The sequence below is a fragment of the Mustela nigripes genome, chromosome 3 (genome assembly GCF_022355385.1).
Source record: "Mustela nigripes isolate SB6536 chromosome 3, MUSNIG.SB6536, whole genome shotgun sequence".
In the NCBI taxonomy this organism is placed as follows: domain Eukaryota; kingdom Metazoa; phylum Chordata; class Mammalia; order Carnivora; family Mustelidae; genus Mustela; species Mustela nigripes.
The window spans coordinates 139634778-139650143 of NC_081559.1; the positions used below are offsets into that span (position 1 = coordinate 139634778).

The 15366-nt window shown below is 35.3% G+C and overlaps 1 protein-coding gene across 2 annotated transcripts in view; it reads left to right on the plus strand.

The window, feature by feature from the left end:
* Positions 1–10226, plus strand: part of CRISPLD1 (cysteine rich secretory protein LCCL domain containing 1) — a 42144-nt gene extending 31918 nt beyond the window's left edge. For both annotated transcript variants that reach the window (XM_059392890.1, XM_059392891.1), the window contains 3 exons: positions 4015–4090; positions 7642–7772; positions 9101–10226. In XM_059392890.1, the coding sequence (XP_059248873.1) occupies positions 4015–4090; positions 7642–7772; positions 9101–9152 (259 nt within the window). In that variant the 3' untranslated portion in view covers positions 9153–10226. The remainder of the gene's footprint in view (positions 1–4014; positions 4091–7641; positions 7773–9100) is intronic.
* Positions 10227–15366: the final 5140 nt, after the last annotated feature.

Genomic DNA, 15366 nt, shown 5'->3' on the forward strand with positions numbered 1-15366 from the left:
TTGGATAAATCTAATTGTGATTGCTAAGTCAAAAAGCCCATCTTCTGCCTTTCTTTTATTTATTATTTTTTGCATACTATCTTTTTAAAAATTATAATGGAGTTTATCTATAATACAATAATGAAAAGTACTTCATTTATTTTGACCACACTAAGGTGAAAACTGTTAGAAGTATTATGGCCATACGTTATAACCATACATAGGAAAAATGAAATAGATCTCTTCTCTTCCAGTCTTATTTCTATCCACATTTCCTCCATTAATACAAAGTAATCACATGTTAATTCTAAAAACCAATAATAAGATTTAGAGATAGAATTGTAATTGATAAACTGTAATTACTAAAAATTGAGGGAGCTTACTTTTTATGGTAAAGTTTGTTTTGGAAAAGATTTGTCACTGAATCTTTTGAAACTTAAGTGGTGTTTTACTTAAAGAATGAGATGGGTTGTTCATAAGGTAATAAAAGACTGTGATGCTACTTCTTAAGGTAGGTGAAGCTGGTAAATTTTGCCATTATCATATGATAGAAAAAACAAAAATTTTAGAATTATCCATTTATGAATACTATTAAATACTCCCTGTGTACTGTAGTATGCTAAGCTCTATCTCAGCCATTTGACCAGGCTTATGAGGACCAAACAGTGAGGATAATTTCTGTAGAGCATCCCAGCATAAAGCATCCCTCTAGTAGATACTCAGTAAATGGTTATTTTAATATCTGCAGAATAATTTAGCAATATTTTTCCAAAAGAAATAAAAATCACATTGGAGCGCCTGGGTGGCTCAGTGGGTTAAAGCCTCTGCTTTCGGCTCAGGTCATGATCCCAGCGTCCTGGGATCGAGCCCCACATCAGGCTCTCTGCTCAGCAGGGAGCCTGCTTCCTCCTCACTCTCTGCCTCTCTGCCTACTTGTGATCTCTGTCTGTCAAGTAAATAAATAAAAATCTTTAAAAAAAAATAAATAAAAATCACTAAAGTGAAATGTTAATAAATGTTTCCTATTTATTTGGTTACTCCAGGGAGGGGAAATATTCCCCCATGAGAGAAATTTTTAAAATTAAATTTAACCAGGGCACTGGGTGGGCATTTGGTTAAGCATCCAACTCTTGATTTCAGCTCACGTCATGATCTCAGGGTCCTGAGACTCAGCCTTGCACTCAGCATGAAGTCTGCTTGGGGTTCTCTCTTCCTTTACCCTCTCCCATTTGTGCGTGCACTCTCTCTATCTCTCTTTCTCTAAATAAAAAAAATAAAATCTTTAAAAAAAAATTAATTTTACCTTTTACTGTTACCAACATAACAATTTGGTTGAAGTAATGATATACGTAATTTTGACCTCAGGTAGTCAGGAAAGCCCCCCCCACCCCACCATTTTCTTTTAGACACTAGTGAAACAAAGTGTTGTCTTTTTTTTCTCATACAATTTTTTAATAGTTTCACAAATTATGCTATAATGGTATGATTTATATAACACTTTATAACTTTTAAGGAACCATGTGGTTGGTACATCTGTTTCAGAATATCATATGACTTAAATAAGTTGAGACATAAATCTATTCTGGAGAAAATGCCAAGAACAAATAAATGAAAGGAAATTAGCTCAAGATGAGCATGAAGAAACAATATTTACCTGTACCATTGTGTCATTGAAAGGTTCCGTAGCAGGCAGAGTAGCCCCAAATAAGAAGTCTCTATTATTTAGTTCCATAATCTTGTAAATATCATGTGTTTGTGTGAGTTACTAGAAATCCTTTTTTTTTTTTTCCTGACCTCCACAGAGGTGGAGGGCAGAAATCATATCCTGATTTACATATATCTACAAATGACACAGTCTTTGAAACCTGTTGATTGTTCAAGATGTAAAAGCAGGTATCATTAAAATGTGTTAACATTTTTATTCAAAGCTTATAACTAAATTGTATATAAAGGAATGCCAACCGGGTCACTCACTATCTACATTCTCAGTAGTACGTAACAAGGTGTTAAAACCAGAGATCAGAACACAAGCAAGTAAAAACCTCTGTTAGTCTTTCTTTGACCTGAACTTGCCTAAGTAGATACTAACTCAGTCTGGAGCTATGACCTTTGCCTTCCACAAACTAAGTGCTAAATATAGTCAAGGTAGAGCCTTCAGTGTGATCCTAAAGGCAGAGGAGTTGATTTTACTGCCATAGGATGGGCAGTGGATGCCCAATTGTTCTCAAACACATGGGGAAAATATCTCAGCCAATGGGGACAACTTTCTTCCTCTAGAAATCCCCTATAGCATCTTTTATAAAAATAGCTCTTTAAAGTTATAGAAACTTGGACTCATTTATTATTTATATTTAAATGGTTCTACTTTAGAAGTTATAATTCACAGGTATACTCTAAAGTGTACAATGTTATATAGATTTTAGAAATAAGAAATGCAGCTATCTCTTAAGAACTTTTTTAAGAAGGAGTTTCTTCAATTGGTAAAGGTAGTAGCAATTAAATGTTTCTTTAGAATGCTTTTAGGAAAATCATTGATTCTTTCATCAGACAGTGATTTTTGTGTAGTCATTTTGTTGAAATTCTGATTTACTATTTACTAAAATGAATTTTTTCCAGTTTTAGTTTTTAATTTCCTTTTAGTACACAAGTGTCTTTGTGTATGTGTGCATGTGTGTGAATTGAAGAGTCCATTGCTTTAAAAAAAAAAAAAAGTGCCACTTGGTAGTTTCTTAAACTCTTGGAGTGGAGTTTTTAAACACGTGATTGATTAAACAGTGATAATTGGATTTTTAAATCTAATTGGATGTTTAAATAAAGGGCTTTTGGATATGTTATTAAGTGAGCTAAGCCAATCAGTTATGAGGAAGGCAATAGGAAATCTGGAGAAACAATATTCTAGGCACAGAGAAAGAGAAGTGCAAAGGCCCTGAGGAAGAGCCTGTTTTTTGTATGTTTAAGAAATAACTATGAGCCAAGTATGACTGGAGCTGGGGGAGAAAGTAGAAGAGGGGGATATGAGGTCAGATAGGTAATGGTGGGGGGGCAAGAAATGTAGGGCTTGTTGATCATTGTAAGGATCTTGTCATTTATTCTGAAAGAGATGGAAAGCCACTGGAGTATTTGGAGCAGATGAATGATATGACTGGACTTGTATGCTTTTATATAAGTGGGGGGAACAAAAGAGTGGATGGGGCTAGGTTGGAAGCAGGGAGGTCATAGAAGAACCAATAGCTAGATACCATGAAGTCTAGGGTTATAGTAACTGAGGTGTTGAGGAATTCTATGATTGTAACATACAAGCAAGAGAAATTGCTGAGGGACTGAATGTAAGGTGTGAGATAAAGAGAGGCATCAAGGCTAGACTAAGAGATTCTGGCCTGAGCACCTGGAGTAATGGAGTTACCCTTTATTGTAGGAAGCCTACAGAAAGAACAGATTTGGGGGGCCAGAGGAAGAGCTTAGGAATTTGGTTTTGAACCCACTTAAGTTTGAAATGACTGTAAGAGTTAAGTGGAGATATTGAATAAGCAATAGGTCATACAAATTTGGAATTAAGAAGTCTTAACTGGAGATAGAAATTTGGAAATCCAACAATTTATAATCATGAGTAAAACCATGAAATTAGACGAGATACCAAAGATGTGAACATAGAAGAAACAAACTATAAGAAGTATGAGGCAATGAGTCATGTTTTTCAAGTTACCTGTTTACTAAATTCTACAGACACATTGGGTACCAATTCCCAGATACTCAGGGATGCACCCTGATGTTTCTTTCTGGTTAATCCAGAAATTAGAAAGCTTCTTGGCTAAGTTAAAAAAGAAAAGAACACATTTGTGCCAAAAGCTGGAAGTGAGTAAATTAAGCAGAAGCAATTGCATCTACTGCCTGGCTTATACAATGGACCTATTTCAGAAGAAAAAAAGATGAGAAAGTTCGAGAATGGTGTTAACTGTTGTGTATGCTTGTTTGTGGTCTTATTAGTGAGAATGACTGAAGTAACCAGCTACTTAGTATTATATATATATTTTTCAGAGTCTATTGTCCTCGTAACTGTATGCAGGCAAATCCGCATTATGCTCGTGTAATTGGAACTCGAGTTTATTCTGATGTAAGTATCTTAATTTATTCAACTTTCAGTATTCATGTATATATTTGTACACGCATTAATGCATGTACATTTATATATAGAATAAGGGAACAGATTCTATGTGGATATACATATTCTCAGAGAAGCTAGTCAGCAATAACACTGAAAAATGACTATCCGTATGCACATATGAGTGCATAATAATTTATTTTTACTAAATTTTTATGTCTTACCCATTTGTTGTATATCAGACACATAGGAAATAGTCCAGAGTCATTTGAAGGAAAATTGACTTTTCTTTTTTAAATCTTCCTTTTGGTTCTTCAGTATTTTATAGTGTAAACTTGATAATTAAGAAATTATCAGGTATATGAACAATATCTTTTGCTGGCAAAGGAACATTTAAAAAGTAGCATACAATCAAGAACAGATAGTACATTAAAATACATACAGAAGGAAACCACTTGAGATGGTTATAATGGACAACGTTACTGGGTTGAACAAGGACTATTAACTGGGAGGGCTTCCATAGGGACAAGTGCTCTTTGAGCCACGTTTCAAGTGTGGGTTGATAAATTGGATTAGGGACACAACCTAGGTGGGATGAACAGCATCTACAAAGATGGGGAGGGAACAGCAGGTAAGATGCATGCATAACACATAGGTTTGCTTGTCTCTGAACAGGTGAGCATTGAATTTCAAAGGGCCTGCAGCCAATTTGATTTGAGGGATCGAGGGATCTGGCTCTTGAAACATGTCCTTGGAGAGTCTGATAGCATGCTGATGAGTTTAGATTTTATGTGGCAGACATTTAGAAACCATTACAGTTTCTAAGCCAGAGAGATGCAAAAACAAATTCAGATAATACACTTTTGAAATACATATTCAATAAAATACTATGGAAATAGGCTCGTGAAAAGCGGTCTGAAATAGTATTGATCACCTTATTTCTATTGGTAAGTTCATTGAAGTCCAGGCTTTTTTGTTTTTGTTTTTGTTTCTTTGAAGTTCAGCATTAGCTCTGAGATTTTTTCCACATCTGAGTCCTTCCCAGGCTTCAGTTTTGCACTATTCTTATCTACAGCTTAAATGTGTTTCTGGTATCCTAACTTTCTGATCCTCATGTTTGTGCTTTTCTTCTTATCTTTCTGTCTGCTAAAATCATGGTCATTCTTCACATCCTAAATTATTACCACTTTCTCTGTGGAGTGTGTTGGGGGATCTCCTCATACATATGTAATGTGACCCTTCTTTCGGCCCCTATAACTTTATTTTTCCTCTTTTAGCAGTTAGCTGATTCTGTTAGTGTTAGGATTGTTTCTCCACCTCTTTTATTATTTTGAAGTTCCTTGAAGGTGACAGCTAGGCAATTCATGCATCGCTTTTTAATCAACAATTTGATGTGAGCCAGCCTGTGAACAAAACAGTATTACATCCTGCCTTAACAAACTTAGAGCACACAGGACATCAGAAATTAAGCAAATATCTTTAAAATATTTGTTGAAAAAATAAATTAATAAGTGTAAATGAATAAACCTATCTAAAATCATCAAAGATTTCAAAAGAAGTTATTCTTTTTAGATTACCTGTTTAAACACCAAAACTTTTCTAAAAATTTTTGTCATGCCTCATGAAAATCTTTCAAAATACCCTATACACTTCTATATCCATCAGCCGTCTATTTTTCTAGAGTTAATGTTTTATTAGAAATCATTTTAGAGATCATTTTATCTTCCTTAGTGCAATGAATATAGGTGATTATGTATTATTATGTAGATCCGTTTAAAAGTAAGTTGGAAATAAAAAGATTACTATTATGAGGTTAGTGCAGAGTCGGAGACTTAAGCATTAACTGCCAGTCTTCCCACCCCTTACAAAATACATTGTCTCTTTAAATACAAGATACGGAAAGACATCTTCTCTTCCTCCCTCCCTGTCTCTCTCTCTCTCTCTGTTTATATAGCTACAACTTGTACATTCTATTGCTTTGAACTTTTCTCATTTGTTACAAATGAAGTTAATTTCTGCATCCATTAAAAATATTCCACTGTTTTCACAGATAAATTATTTTTCTTTTCATGATATATTAATTCTTACGAAGCATGGGTATCAAGAGAAAATCTCTTCTGACCTTTGAACTGAAATAGGAATGCCTGCTGACTGCATAGTTGTGGGCAAAACAATAGTTTCAAAACATATCAAGTGCTTGGATTTAGTGAATGTTATATCTAAGCACTTTTATTGCCTTGGGGAAAATGCTGATGATACTCTTTTAACAGAGCAAGAAAAATACTGAAATGTGTACAGAATTGTTTTTAATTTCATCTGTTATGAACCATATTGGATACAAAATTAATACAATGAGGGACTTTAAACTGAATAAAATGCCTCTTTGGAGTAAGGATACGAGGCTTTGGATATATGGTATTTTGTGACATAGCAAAAACATGAAAAGGATTAAACAGCTTGGCATTCAGACTCTCTGATCTAATAAGTTCTGACTGATGCCACAAAGTTCAGAGCACAGTAATAAAGCAAGGTCATGTAAGATGCACATGCTTATGTGAACTTAAAAAGCACATTAAGTCGCTCACATGTGCATAGAGGTAAAAAAAAGGAACACACCAGTGGGATCAGAAAAGACCCCTCGGATATGAGGGGCATTGTTTTATCCTGAAACAGTTCAAGTGTTTCATTTTTTGGGATTTCCTCAGGCTGTATGTAGCTACTGACAAATTTTGGCAGAACATTGGGATTAAAGCAAATGTCAAAGTCTGGAGAAGACTTTAGGGGGACAAAGGAAAAGAGCCAATTTCTAGAAATCCATAGTTAATCATTTTAAAGTGTTGGGCCTGAAAATAATTTTCTCTTCCATAGAAATCCAGTTCAGTTCAGACTATATAACTGGTACAGTGTAATCATAGCACTTTCCTAGCACTTCACGTCAGACCATTCAAACCAAAGTGATAGACAATTGCAAATATAGGTAAGAAGCTATGATTGTTCTTTATATTTTTCTTCTTGAGCAAATTTGCTGTGTGTAGATTACATTACTTAATAGAAGAAAGCTCCCCATTTAATACACACCTGTATTTTGGAAAAGGGACTGTAAAGACATACAGATCTATGATTTGTTTATAAGTCAAAATGGAACATAAAAGAGGTACAGATAATAAGCCCGTGAATATCTGGTCAGAGTGGCTCCAGTAGGGACTCCCAAAAGCTGAAATTTGAGAATGATAAATGGGCCCTTCAAGAGATAAAAGGAGTAAATTTGCATCTGATTGCTGCACTATAGCCAAAGCCTGCTATTTGGAAAGGCAAGTGTCTGTTCGATTTAATGGTGAAGGGAATTTACCGTCCTAGCTACGCTTAAGATCTGCCTCAGACTCACTCAGAATTGGCTTTGACTGTGACTTTTGAAACATTCCTTTCTGCACAAACCATCAACCTGTAACCGCTGATTGTCCATATAGAAACAGGTGTCACCGGCTTCAGTCCAATACAAGAGTAGATTGGATAAGTTCAGCAGGAATTTCCTAGTAACAATGGGATTTTCCTTGTCCCTTCAGCTGTCCAGTATCTGCAGAGCAGCCGTCCATGCTGGAGTGGTTCGAAATCACGGTGGTTATGTTGATGTCATGCCTGTGGACAAAAGAAAGACTTACACTGCTTCTTTTCAGAATGGAATCTTCTCAGAAAGGTAAATTTTAAAATGTATACATATATATTTTGTATTTTATATATTTACAGTCTCTTCCTCTACACACACACACACACATACCCCTTTACGCTTGCTTTACAACCAGCTCACCTTAATATGGGTTTGGAGTTCTGTGGCTGTGCCAGTGTGTTTCCTTTGCACGCTGTGTAATAATTGGTCATCCAGGGATGGGAAAAGCTGCAGTACCAGAGATGTCTGTCTCCTACAGGCTTATAAAAATCAACATGAATTTCGGATTACGAGTCAGAATCACTCTTTTGTTAATTGATTTTATAATAAGGAAATTTCTTTCATCCTCTTGGATTTTCTAGATTAGTTTTTATATGTAATTATTTCTAGTTGAGAAGGGCACTGGATATTTCTCTAATCCTTTTATATGACAAAGTATTTGCTAAAGAATGGTCTGATTTTTCACAAAAAACAAATTCTTTTTGATTAGAAGTTGGATACCTTGTATGACATAAATGAATGTCTTCTGGTCTTATACTATTCAGTCCATCAGTAGTATATATTTTAGTGGCTTGGGAAAATTAGTATGACTTACTTTATCAAGTATTAAAGTTAAGAGCAAAGAACCTATAGTGATTTTTTCAAATCATTTGTACTTGGGGAAAAAACCTTAACACTCATGTATATTGTATAGATAAAAAAAAGTTCCCAACTTTTAGACATTTACCGGATTCTTTAAAATTGCCAGTGGAGGTTTCACATATACAATTAAGTTTCTATAAATGGCCCCAAGGATGGTGCTATGTAAGGTAGATTGCCTTCCACATAACCATCTGAGTGCCATTTTTAATAAAAAGACAACTTGGCATTTAGCGTCTGTTATAGGTCTGGGAAATTCATAGTAGGTACTCAAAAATAATAGTACTCTAGAGTATTATTTAAGTATCACTGTCTTCTTAACTTGCAGTTAACTTTTAACCACATTGGTCAGTTGTAAACCTGGATCTTAATATTCTCCCAATAAAATGGAATAACAGCTGCCTAACTCTGCTTTATTAAAATCAAAGGTGGTAACACAGGAAAACGTGATCTGGAATCTGTTACATTACATATAAAGTACTATTATTACCACTGTGCACCTTAAATTTTAGTAAACTTGCAGCCCAGCATACAACCAAGATTTAAAGAATTATGTCATCCTCACTCAAGCTTTCCAATAACTATAAACTATAGTAGTCTAAGAAAGCTGGCCATCTGGATTCATAGAGCTGCTTTCTTGACTGTCATAAATAAACATGATTTATTTGGAGGATTATATGTGGAGATGACATCAATATACTTTCTGTATTTTTTTGTAGTTTACAGAATCCTCCAGGAGGAAAGGCATTCAGAGTATTTGCTGTTGTGTGAAATGGAACACTCGGAAGAGGATCATAAAGACTATTCAATGCCATATTTCTGAAGTTTGTATAAAATTGTAACATTACTGTACAGAAGATATCAACTATTTTCAGCCCCCCAAAAAGTACCAAATGCATTATAAATCTTGATAAATTCTGTAAAAATTAAACATGGGACATTATTAACTATGGGAAAATAATGAATATGCAATGGTTTTAGAAATCCTGTGTTAAATATTGCTATATTTTCTTAGCAGTTATTTCTATAGTTAATTACATAGTCATGATTGTTCTACATTTCACATGTTATTTTATATGGTGCTTTGTATATGCCACTAATAAAATGAATCTAAACAGTGAATGTGAATGGACTTCAGAAAATCATCTGGTGCATTTAAAAATAATCAATTCTTAAAAAATGAGAGGAACCATATTATCACATTTTTCCCCAGTTCAATACTCTGCCATTACCTACTCCAAATAATCTGAAATTGTTTTCCACTTAATACTGGTATAGTTTTTCTCCTCTGTTAAGTTTAGGCATATCAAATATTATGTCCTGATATTGTACTTCTTATTTTGTATAAAATAATTACTTAATCTCCAAATGAATCTATTAAAACATTTGATTCCTTGGGAATGGCTTTAATAGTAAGTGGAATGAACTATTGTTCCATGGTAGAGTAGTGGTATGAAAACATTCCTAGTGATAATATAGTAAATATAGGGTTAAGCAAAGGCAGCCAGAGCTTTCTATGTATTGTTCAAAGTGAGGTCACACATTTTTCTTTTGTATCCTGGCAAATACTCCTGCAGGCCAGGAAGTATAATAGTAAAAATTTTAACAAAGATAAACTAATGTATTGTATCACCATTGCCACTGGTTTTATTAATGGTAAATGGCCTTGTTTATAAATGTTGCCATATTATGGTACCTATGATGGTGATATATTTGTTTCTATGAAAAATGTATTGTGCTTTGAGACTAAAAACCTGTAAAATGTTAACTATGGTATTTTTTTTTCTTGCTGGTGGATTTACTCTTTCCCTGTAAACATATTAAAATTAATCATGTTTCAAAATATTTTTAGTCCCTTCCTTATTTTGATCAAGAAATCATTTTAAATTAGCAAAATTATTTTAAGTCTTTTAAATTTGGGTTATTGACATTAATACAAATAACATCCTCAACACCAGAAGTCTGCAAAGTCAACTTGAGTAGCTATTTGTATATGAAAGAGGAGACAATCATATATTTGGGAGCATTGTATCAAGGGAAAATTTGAATAAAATGAGGATAGAATCTGAAAGATATAAAGTAGTTATAAAAAATTGACAAGACAGTAAATACTTCATATATTTTCAGAAAATAAATGACTATGTATTTAGGAGCAGAAAAGGGGGAGATAAGTCATAGCCAGAGATCTGGAAAATCAAGAGAGCTGGATAATAGAAAAACAATAAAGGAGAGGCTCATATAGACCATTGCTGGGGAACAAATGGTAAAGAAAATAATACTATGACCACTTACCATGCACTGGCCAGAAATTAAGTGGTTCAAAATATAGGTAGTCAAAACTTAAGCATTTGTAGATTAAAAACACCAAAATTTAAAGCAGATTTGTGGGAACACTTTATTTTCCCAAAAGACACATTATACCTTCTTACATAGCATGATTGAAATGTAAACTTTACTCAGATTCATCTTTGGCTCCCCATTTTTCCCCCCACCCCAGTAGTTTTATTTTTGTCAGTATAAAGACTCTCATATTTGTCCCTAGTTTAGACACTCACCATCAATTTCCTGTACTATTACAATGTCTCCAGTTGGAGTCTCATTTTGTTTCTTTCTGTTCCTTTTTAATCTATCTTTAAATCTTTCACTGGAATTACACTTTTCCATAAGTTTCCATTATTTGAGAAAAACAAATCATCTTATAAAAACATTTATGAACCTCCTTAGTCTTGCTCCATATTGTTTACCTATCCTTTCTACACAAGGTGTGGCCTTGAGTAAGTTTCTTAACTTTCTACACTTTGATTACCTCACCTGAAAAATGGGATGAATAACAACTCATAGGGATTGCTCTAAGAACAGATGTATAACCTACTTCACATCACACATATAGATTGTGGTAAACATATGTTCTTATTATTAATATAATTATAGTCATTTTTGTTACTTACCTTGGGGAAACTATGTATCTGCTATGCTACATTACTGATCCATCAGCACTTAATGTGAAATCCTCTAGGAATTTTCCTACAATTCTCTTGGTAAGAATTAAGTAATGCTCTCTAATATGTCCTTTTAATTTCACCATAACAATTTTTAGATTTTTGACTTGTATTAGATTTAGTTCTTTAAAGTTAGTGATAAGCTCCTTGAGAACTGTGACATTAACTCTTTACCCGAGAGATTCACTGATTTTTACATTCTATAAATGATTGGTCATTATTGCTGAATGAATATTACAACAATCTTTAATTTTTTTCCCTTGAGGACATAAAAGAATATTGTTGCATATTATCACAGCAGAATACACTATAGCTAATGAAGATAGATCATTGATAAACATTCTTTGAAAGATTTTATTTATTGGACAGAGAGATCAGGAGAAGGCAGAGAGACAGGCAGAGAGAGAGAGAGAGGGAAGCAGGCTCGCTACTGAGCCCAATGCGGGTCTTCATCCCAGGAGCCTGAGATCATGACCTGAGTCTAAGGCAGAGGCTTAACCCACTGAGTCACCCAGGCGCCCCATCATTGATAAACATTCTAAATGTGGATCTAAAACAGAGGTCAATGCTTATAAAATGGTATTAATATTAACATTATTTCAACTTTTAAAGTTTACCAGACTATGTGTTATTTCTTTAATGTCCTGCATCTAATAAAAGTGATCTGGGTATTTCAAGCAAAGCAGAATTCTCCAAAAAGATTTCTCTCCTAATCTGTTAGATAGTTGGCTTATTATAATGTATGCTTTTCTATTCAATATTATATTTCAAAATACTGCCTTCTCTAGCATTTCTAAAATGTTTTTAAAAGAACTGTAAACTCTCGAAGACTCTAGTGAGCAAAACAAACAGTTATTTCTGAAAACATACCAAACTTCAGATTTGAAGCTCAAACTAATTTACTGCACAAAGAATCATTGTTTACATTTTTAAAAAACACTTATCTGAGGTGATATTTCAACCCAGGCACCATAATTTTCAGGAGCTGAAAAAATAGTTTAGCCAAATAATGTGATCCTTTCATTAACTTGTTAGACTGCAGGCCTAAATTAGATCACTTTGAATTTTTGAAAGGCACTAGGGGAGGCCCTCTCTCTCGTGGATTCTGAGTCTGGAAAGGTGATTACATCATACTCCATAAGGTCCTGCTGACATAAGGCCTGTCCCGCAATTGTAATTCACAGCTCCCTTCCGTTTCTTTTATCCCCAGCCACCCGCCCGGGCTTCTGAGATCACGCGAGGTTTGGCCCTGAGATATTGCAAGATCTGGTTTTCACGGCTTTAGCACGTCTGTTGTGGAGAAGGGACCCTGGCAGTTCCCGATGTTCTGGACATGTTCGCGCCTTTGGCTTGTCCTAGCTCTGTGCCACCCAGATTCTCGAAGATCTCAGGAAGCTGGGTGCCAAGTCAGCACGAATCGCGGGTGCAGATTTCAATGTCCCAGCCTCTTCCTTTAGGTATCCTGGAACTCTAGGCCTGGGTTAACAGGGGCCACCCCAGCCTCGCCAGCCATCCTCGTGGGGCTGATGGTTCCTCCTGCTGCTTTCCTCATGTCTAGTGTGGAGGGCCACGTGAGCCCGAGGTGCCGGGCGGGCACACAGGACATTGTGGGAGTCAGGTCTCTATAGTCAGGGCACTATAGGGTGCCTCAGCAGACACCCTATAGTGCCCTGGATGGAGACTATGGAGCTCCTGTGAGATCTGGCAGCGGGGGAACAGGCAGCTCTGTTTTGGGGCATTCTGGACCTTGGCAGCTAGGTGCATTCCCCTGAAGTCCCTGCCTATGGCCTGCTCTATCTTCCACTGCTCAGACCCAGATGGGGTGCAGACTGGACTTTGAGTAATAAAAATAAGCCAGATCCTGTGTTTGCGCTAAGTTGAGAGGTGAGTGTTCATTTATAGCTGTTAAGTACAAATGACCTTTATTTTAATTTGAAGAATTCCACGAGAAGTGTTTGACTTCAGGTATTTTACTGTACAGGAAGAAAAGATTTGGAGACTGTTGTTACTGCCTAATAATAAGATTTTTGCTCCTACTTGGCTTATTGCTTTGGTACTGCTGAGATGTTCAGTGGAAGGAAACAATTATGGTAATATAATCCAGAACAGATGTGCTGGAAATTGTCCTATAACTTTGATATGGTTTTAATCGACAAAACAAAAGAAAAAATCTTAGGTTTCATTGAAAACTATAGTTGGAATACCTCTGCCTATGTTGTGTGTTGAGTTTATGTGTGCGTAAATATTTACATTTGTTACAGATTGTTGCTGTGTTAGATGAATTACTTAGAGTTCATCTAATTACCATTTATTCTCTCACTTTGCTGATGAAAAAAAAAATGGAATATGCACTACCTTGGCCAAAGTCACATAGAGCTGTGACTAATTTCAAATAAATTCTTTATATTTCCAATCATATTTTCTATATTTCCCTGAGATACAGCCAGGAGTAAGAGCATAGACCAAATGTTAGAGTCCTGATGCCTAAATACTTTGAATACGTGCTTACAAACTTCAGAAAATATCCAAAGTCATAGCAATGCAATCCAGTACTGTACATGTAAGGGTGAGTACCACTCTAATAAGAAATAAACCTAATTAGGCATTTAAATGTGTCAGTTTAGGAGTATATTTAGTTGTTGCATGAGAACTTATTTTTTAAAAAGTAAAATACATCTTTTACCACATATATACTCCCAAAGACATTACAAAGCAACCAGGCAAAGAGTGAAGCCTATCAAATGGTTTTTAAAAATAGTACTAATAATAGCCCTTTTCACATAGTGTTTATTTATGCCAGCATTGTCATAACTAGTTTTTACCTCAGTTCACACATTCCACAATAATCCTGTGAGGAGAGTAGTGTTACTATCATGTTCATTTTGTGGATGACAAGAGGAGTTCAGTAACTTCCTCAAAATCACCCAGAAAATAAATATTGGAGCCAGGATTCAAACTGTTAAATATGGTTCTGGATTCTGTGCTCTAAATAATTATTTCCCCTCCCATAGCCAGCATCTTTTATGTTAGGTATATAGACAGTCCAATGTCTTTATGTAAATATCTTTTTTTCAGAATAAGTACGAAGTGTGAAGATTTTTTGTCATAAACACATGCCCTGAAGAAGTCATCTACTGCAGAGGAGGCTTCCAGTAACCAGACAAATGCCCCACGGGGCTCCTAAGGGACATCACTTAGGCATGTAAGTCCCTCGTGCTTTCCCCTGGCCCCTTGTTTATATTCCCTTGTCTTCTCCTCCCCCGTCTGCTTCTCATCAGTCTCATGTTGTGAGAGGGCTGTCCCCCCACACATGCAAACAAGTCAGAAGTGTTCATTGTCCAATAAAGTTTGTGTGTGCTCTTTCCATCTGTGGTTATATATTTTTCCTTGATCAGCTCTGAAATATACTTACCCCTTATGGTTAGTATATATTTTCCATTTGTTCCTCTGTTTTTTATCCATTTACTCCTCTTTTCTTGTCTACTTTTGGATGAATCAGGTTTAATTTAATTAGTCTGTTAATCTTGATAATAAAACTGCCAGTTGGGGTGCCTGAGTGGTACAGTTGATTGATTCCGTTTTTTGTTTTTTGGCCCAGGTTGTGATCTCAGGGTGTGAGGTAGAGCCCAAGTAGGGTTCTACGCTCAGCAGGGTGCCTGCTTGAGACTTTCTCTCCCTCTCCTTCAGTCGCTCCCCACAGCTCTCTCTAAATAAATAAATGGGATAAAGATAAATATATTTATTATATAAAGATAAAGATAAATTATAAAATTTATCTTAAATTATATAAAGATAAATAAAGATAAATATTAACAATAAAGATAAAGATAAATCTTTAAAAGAGACAAAATAAATAAATACAACTGCCAGTTATTTTACCAGAAAAAAAGGTTTATTTTGGGAATAGCAGAGCCCATATCTGCAATATGGGTCAAGACCCATATCTGCAATATGGGTCAAGACCCATATCTGCAATATGGGTCAAG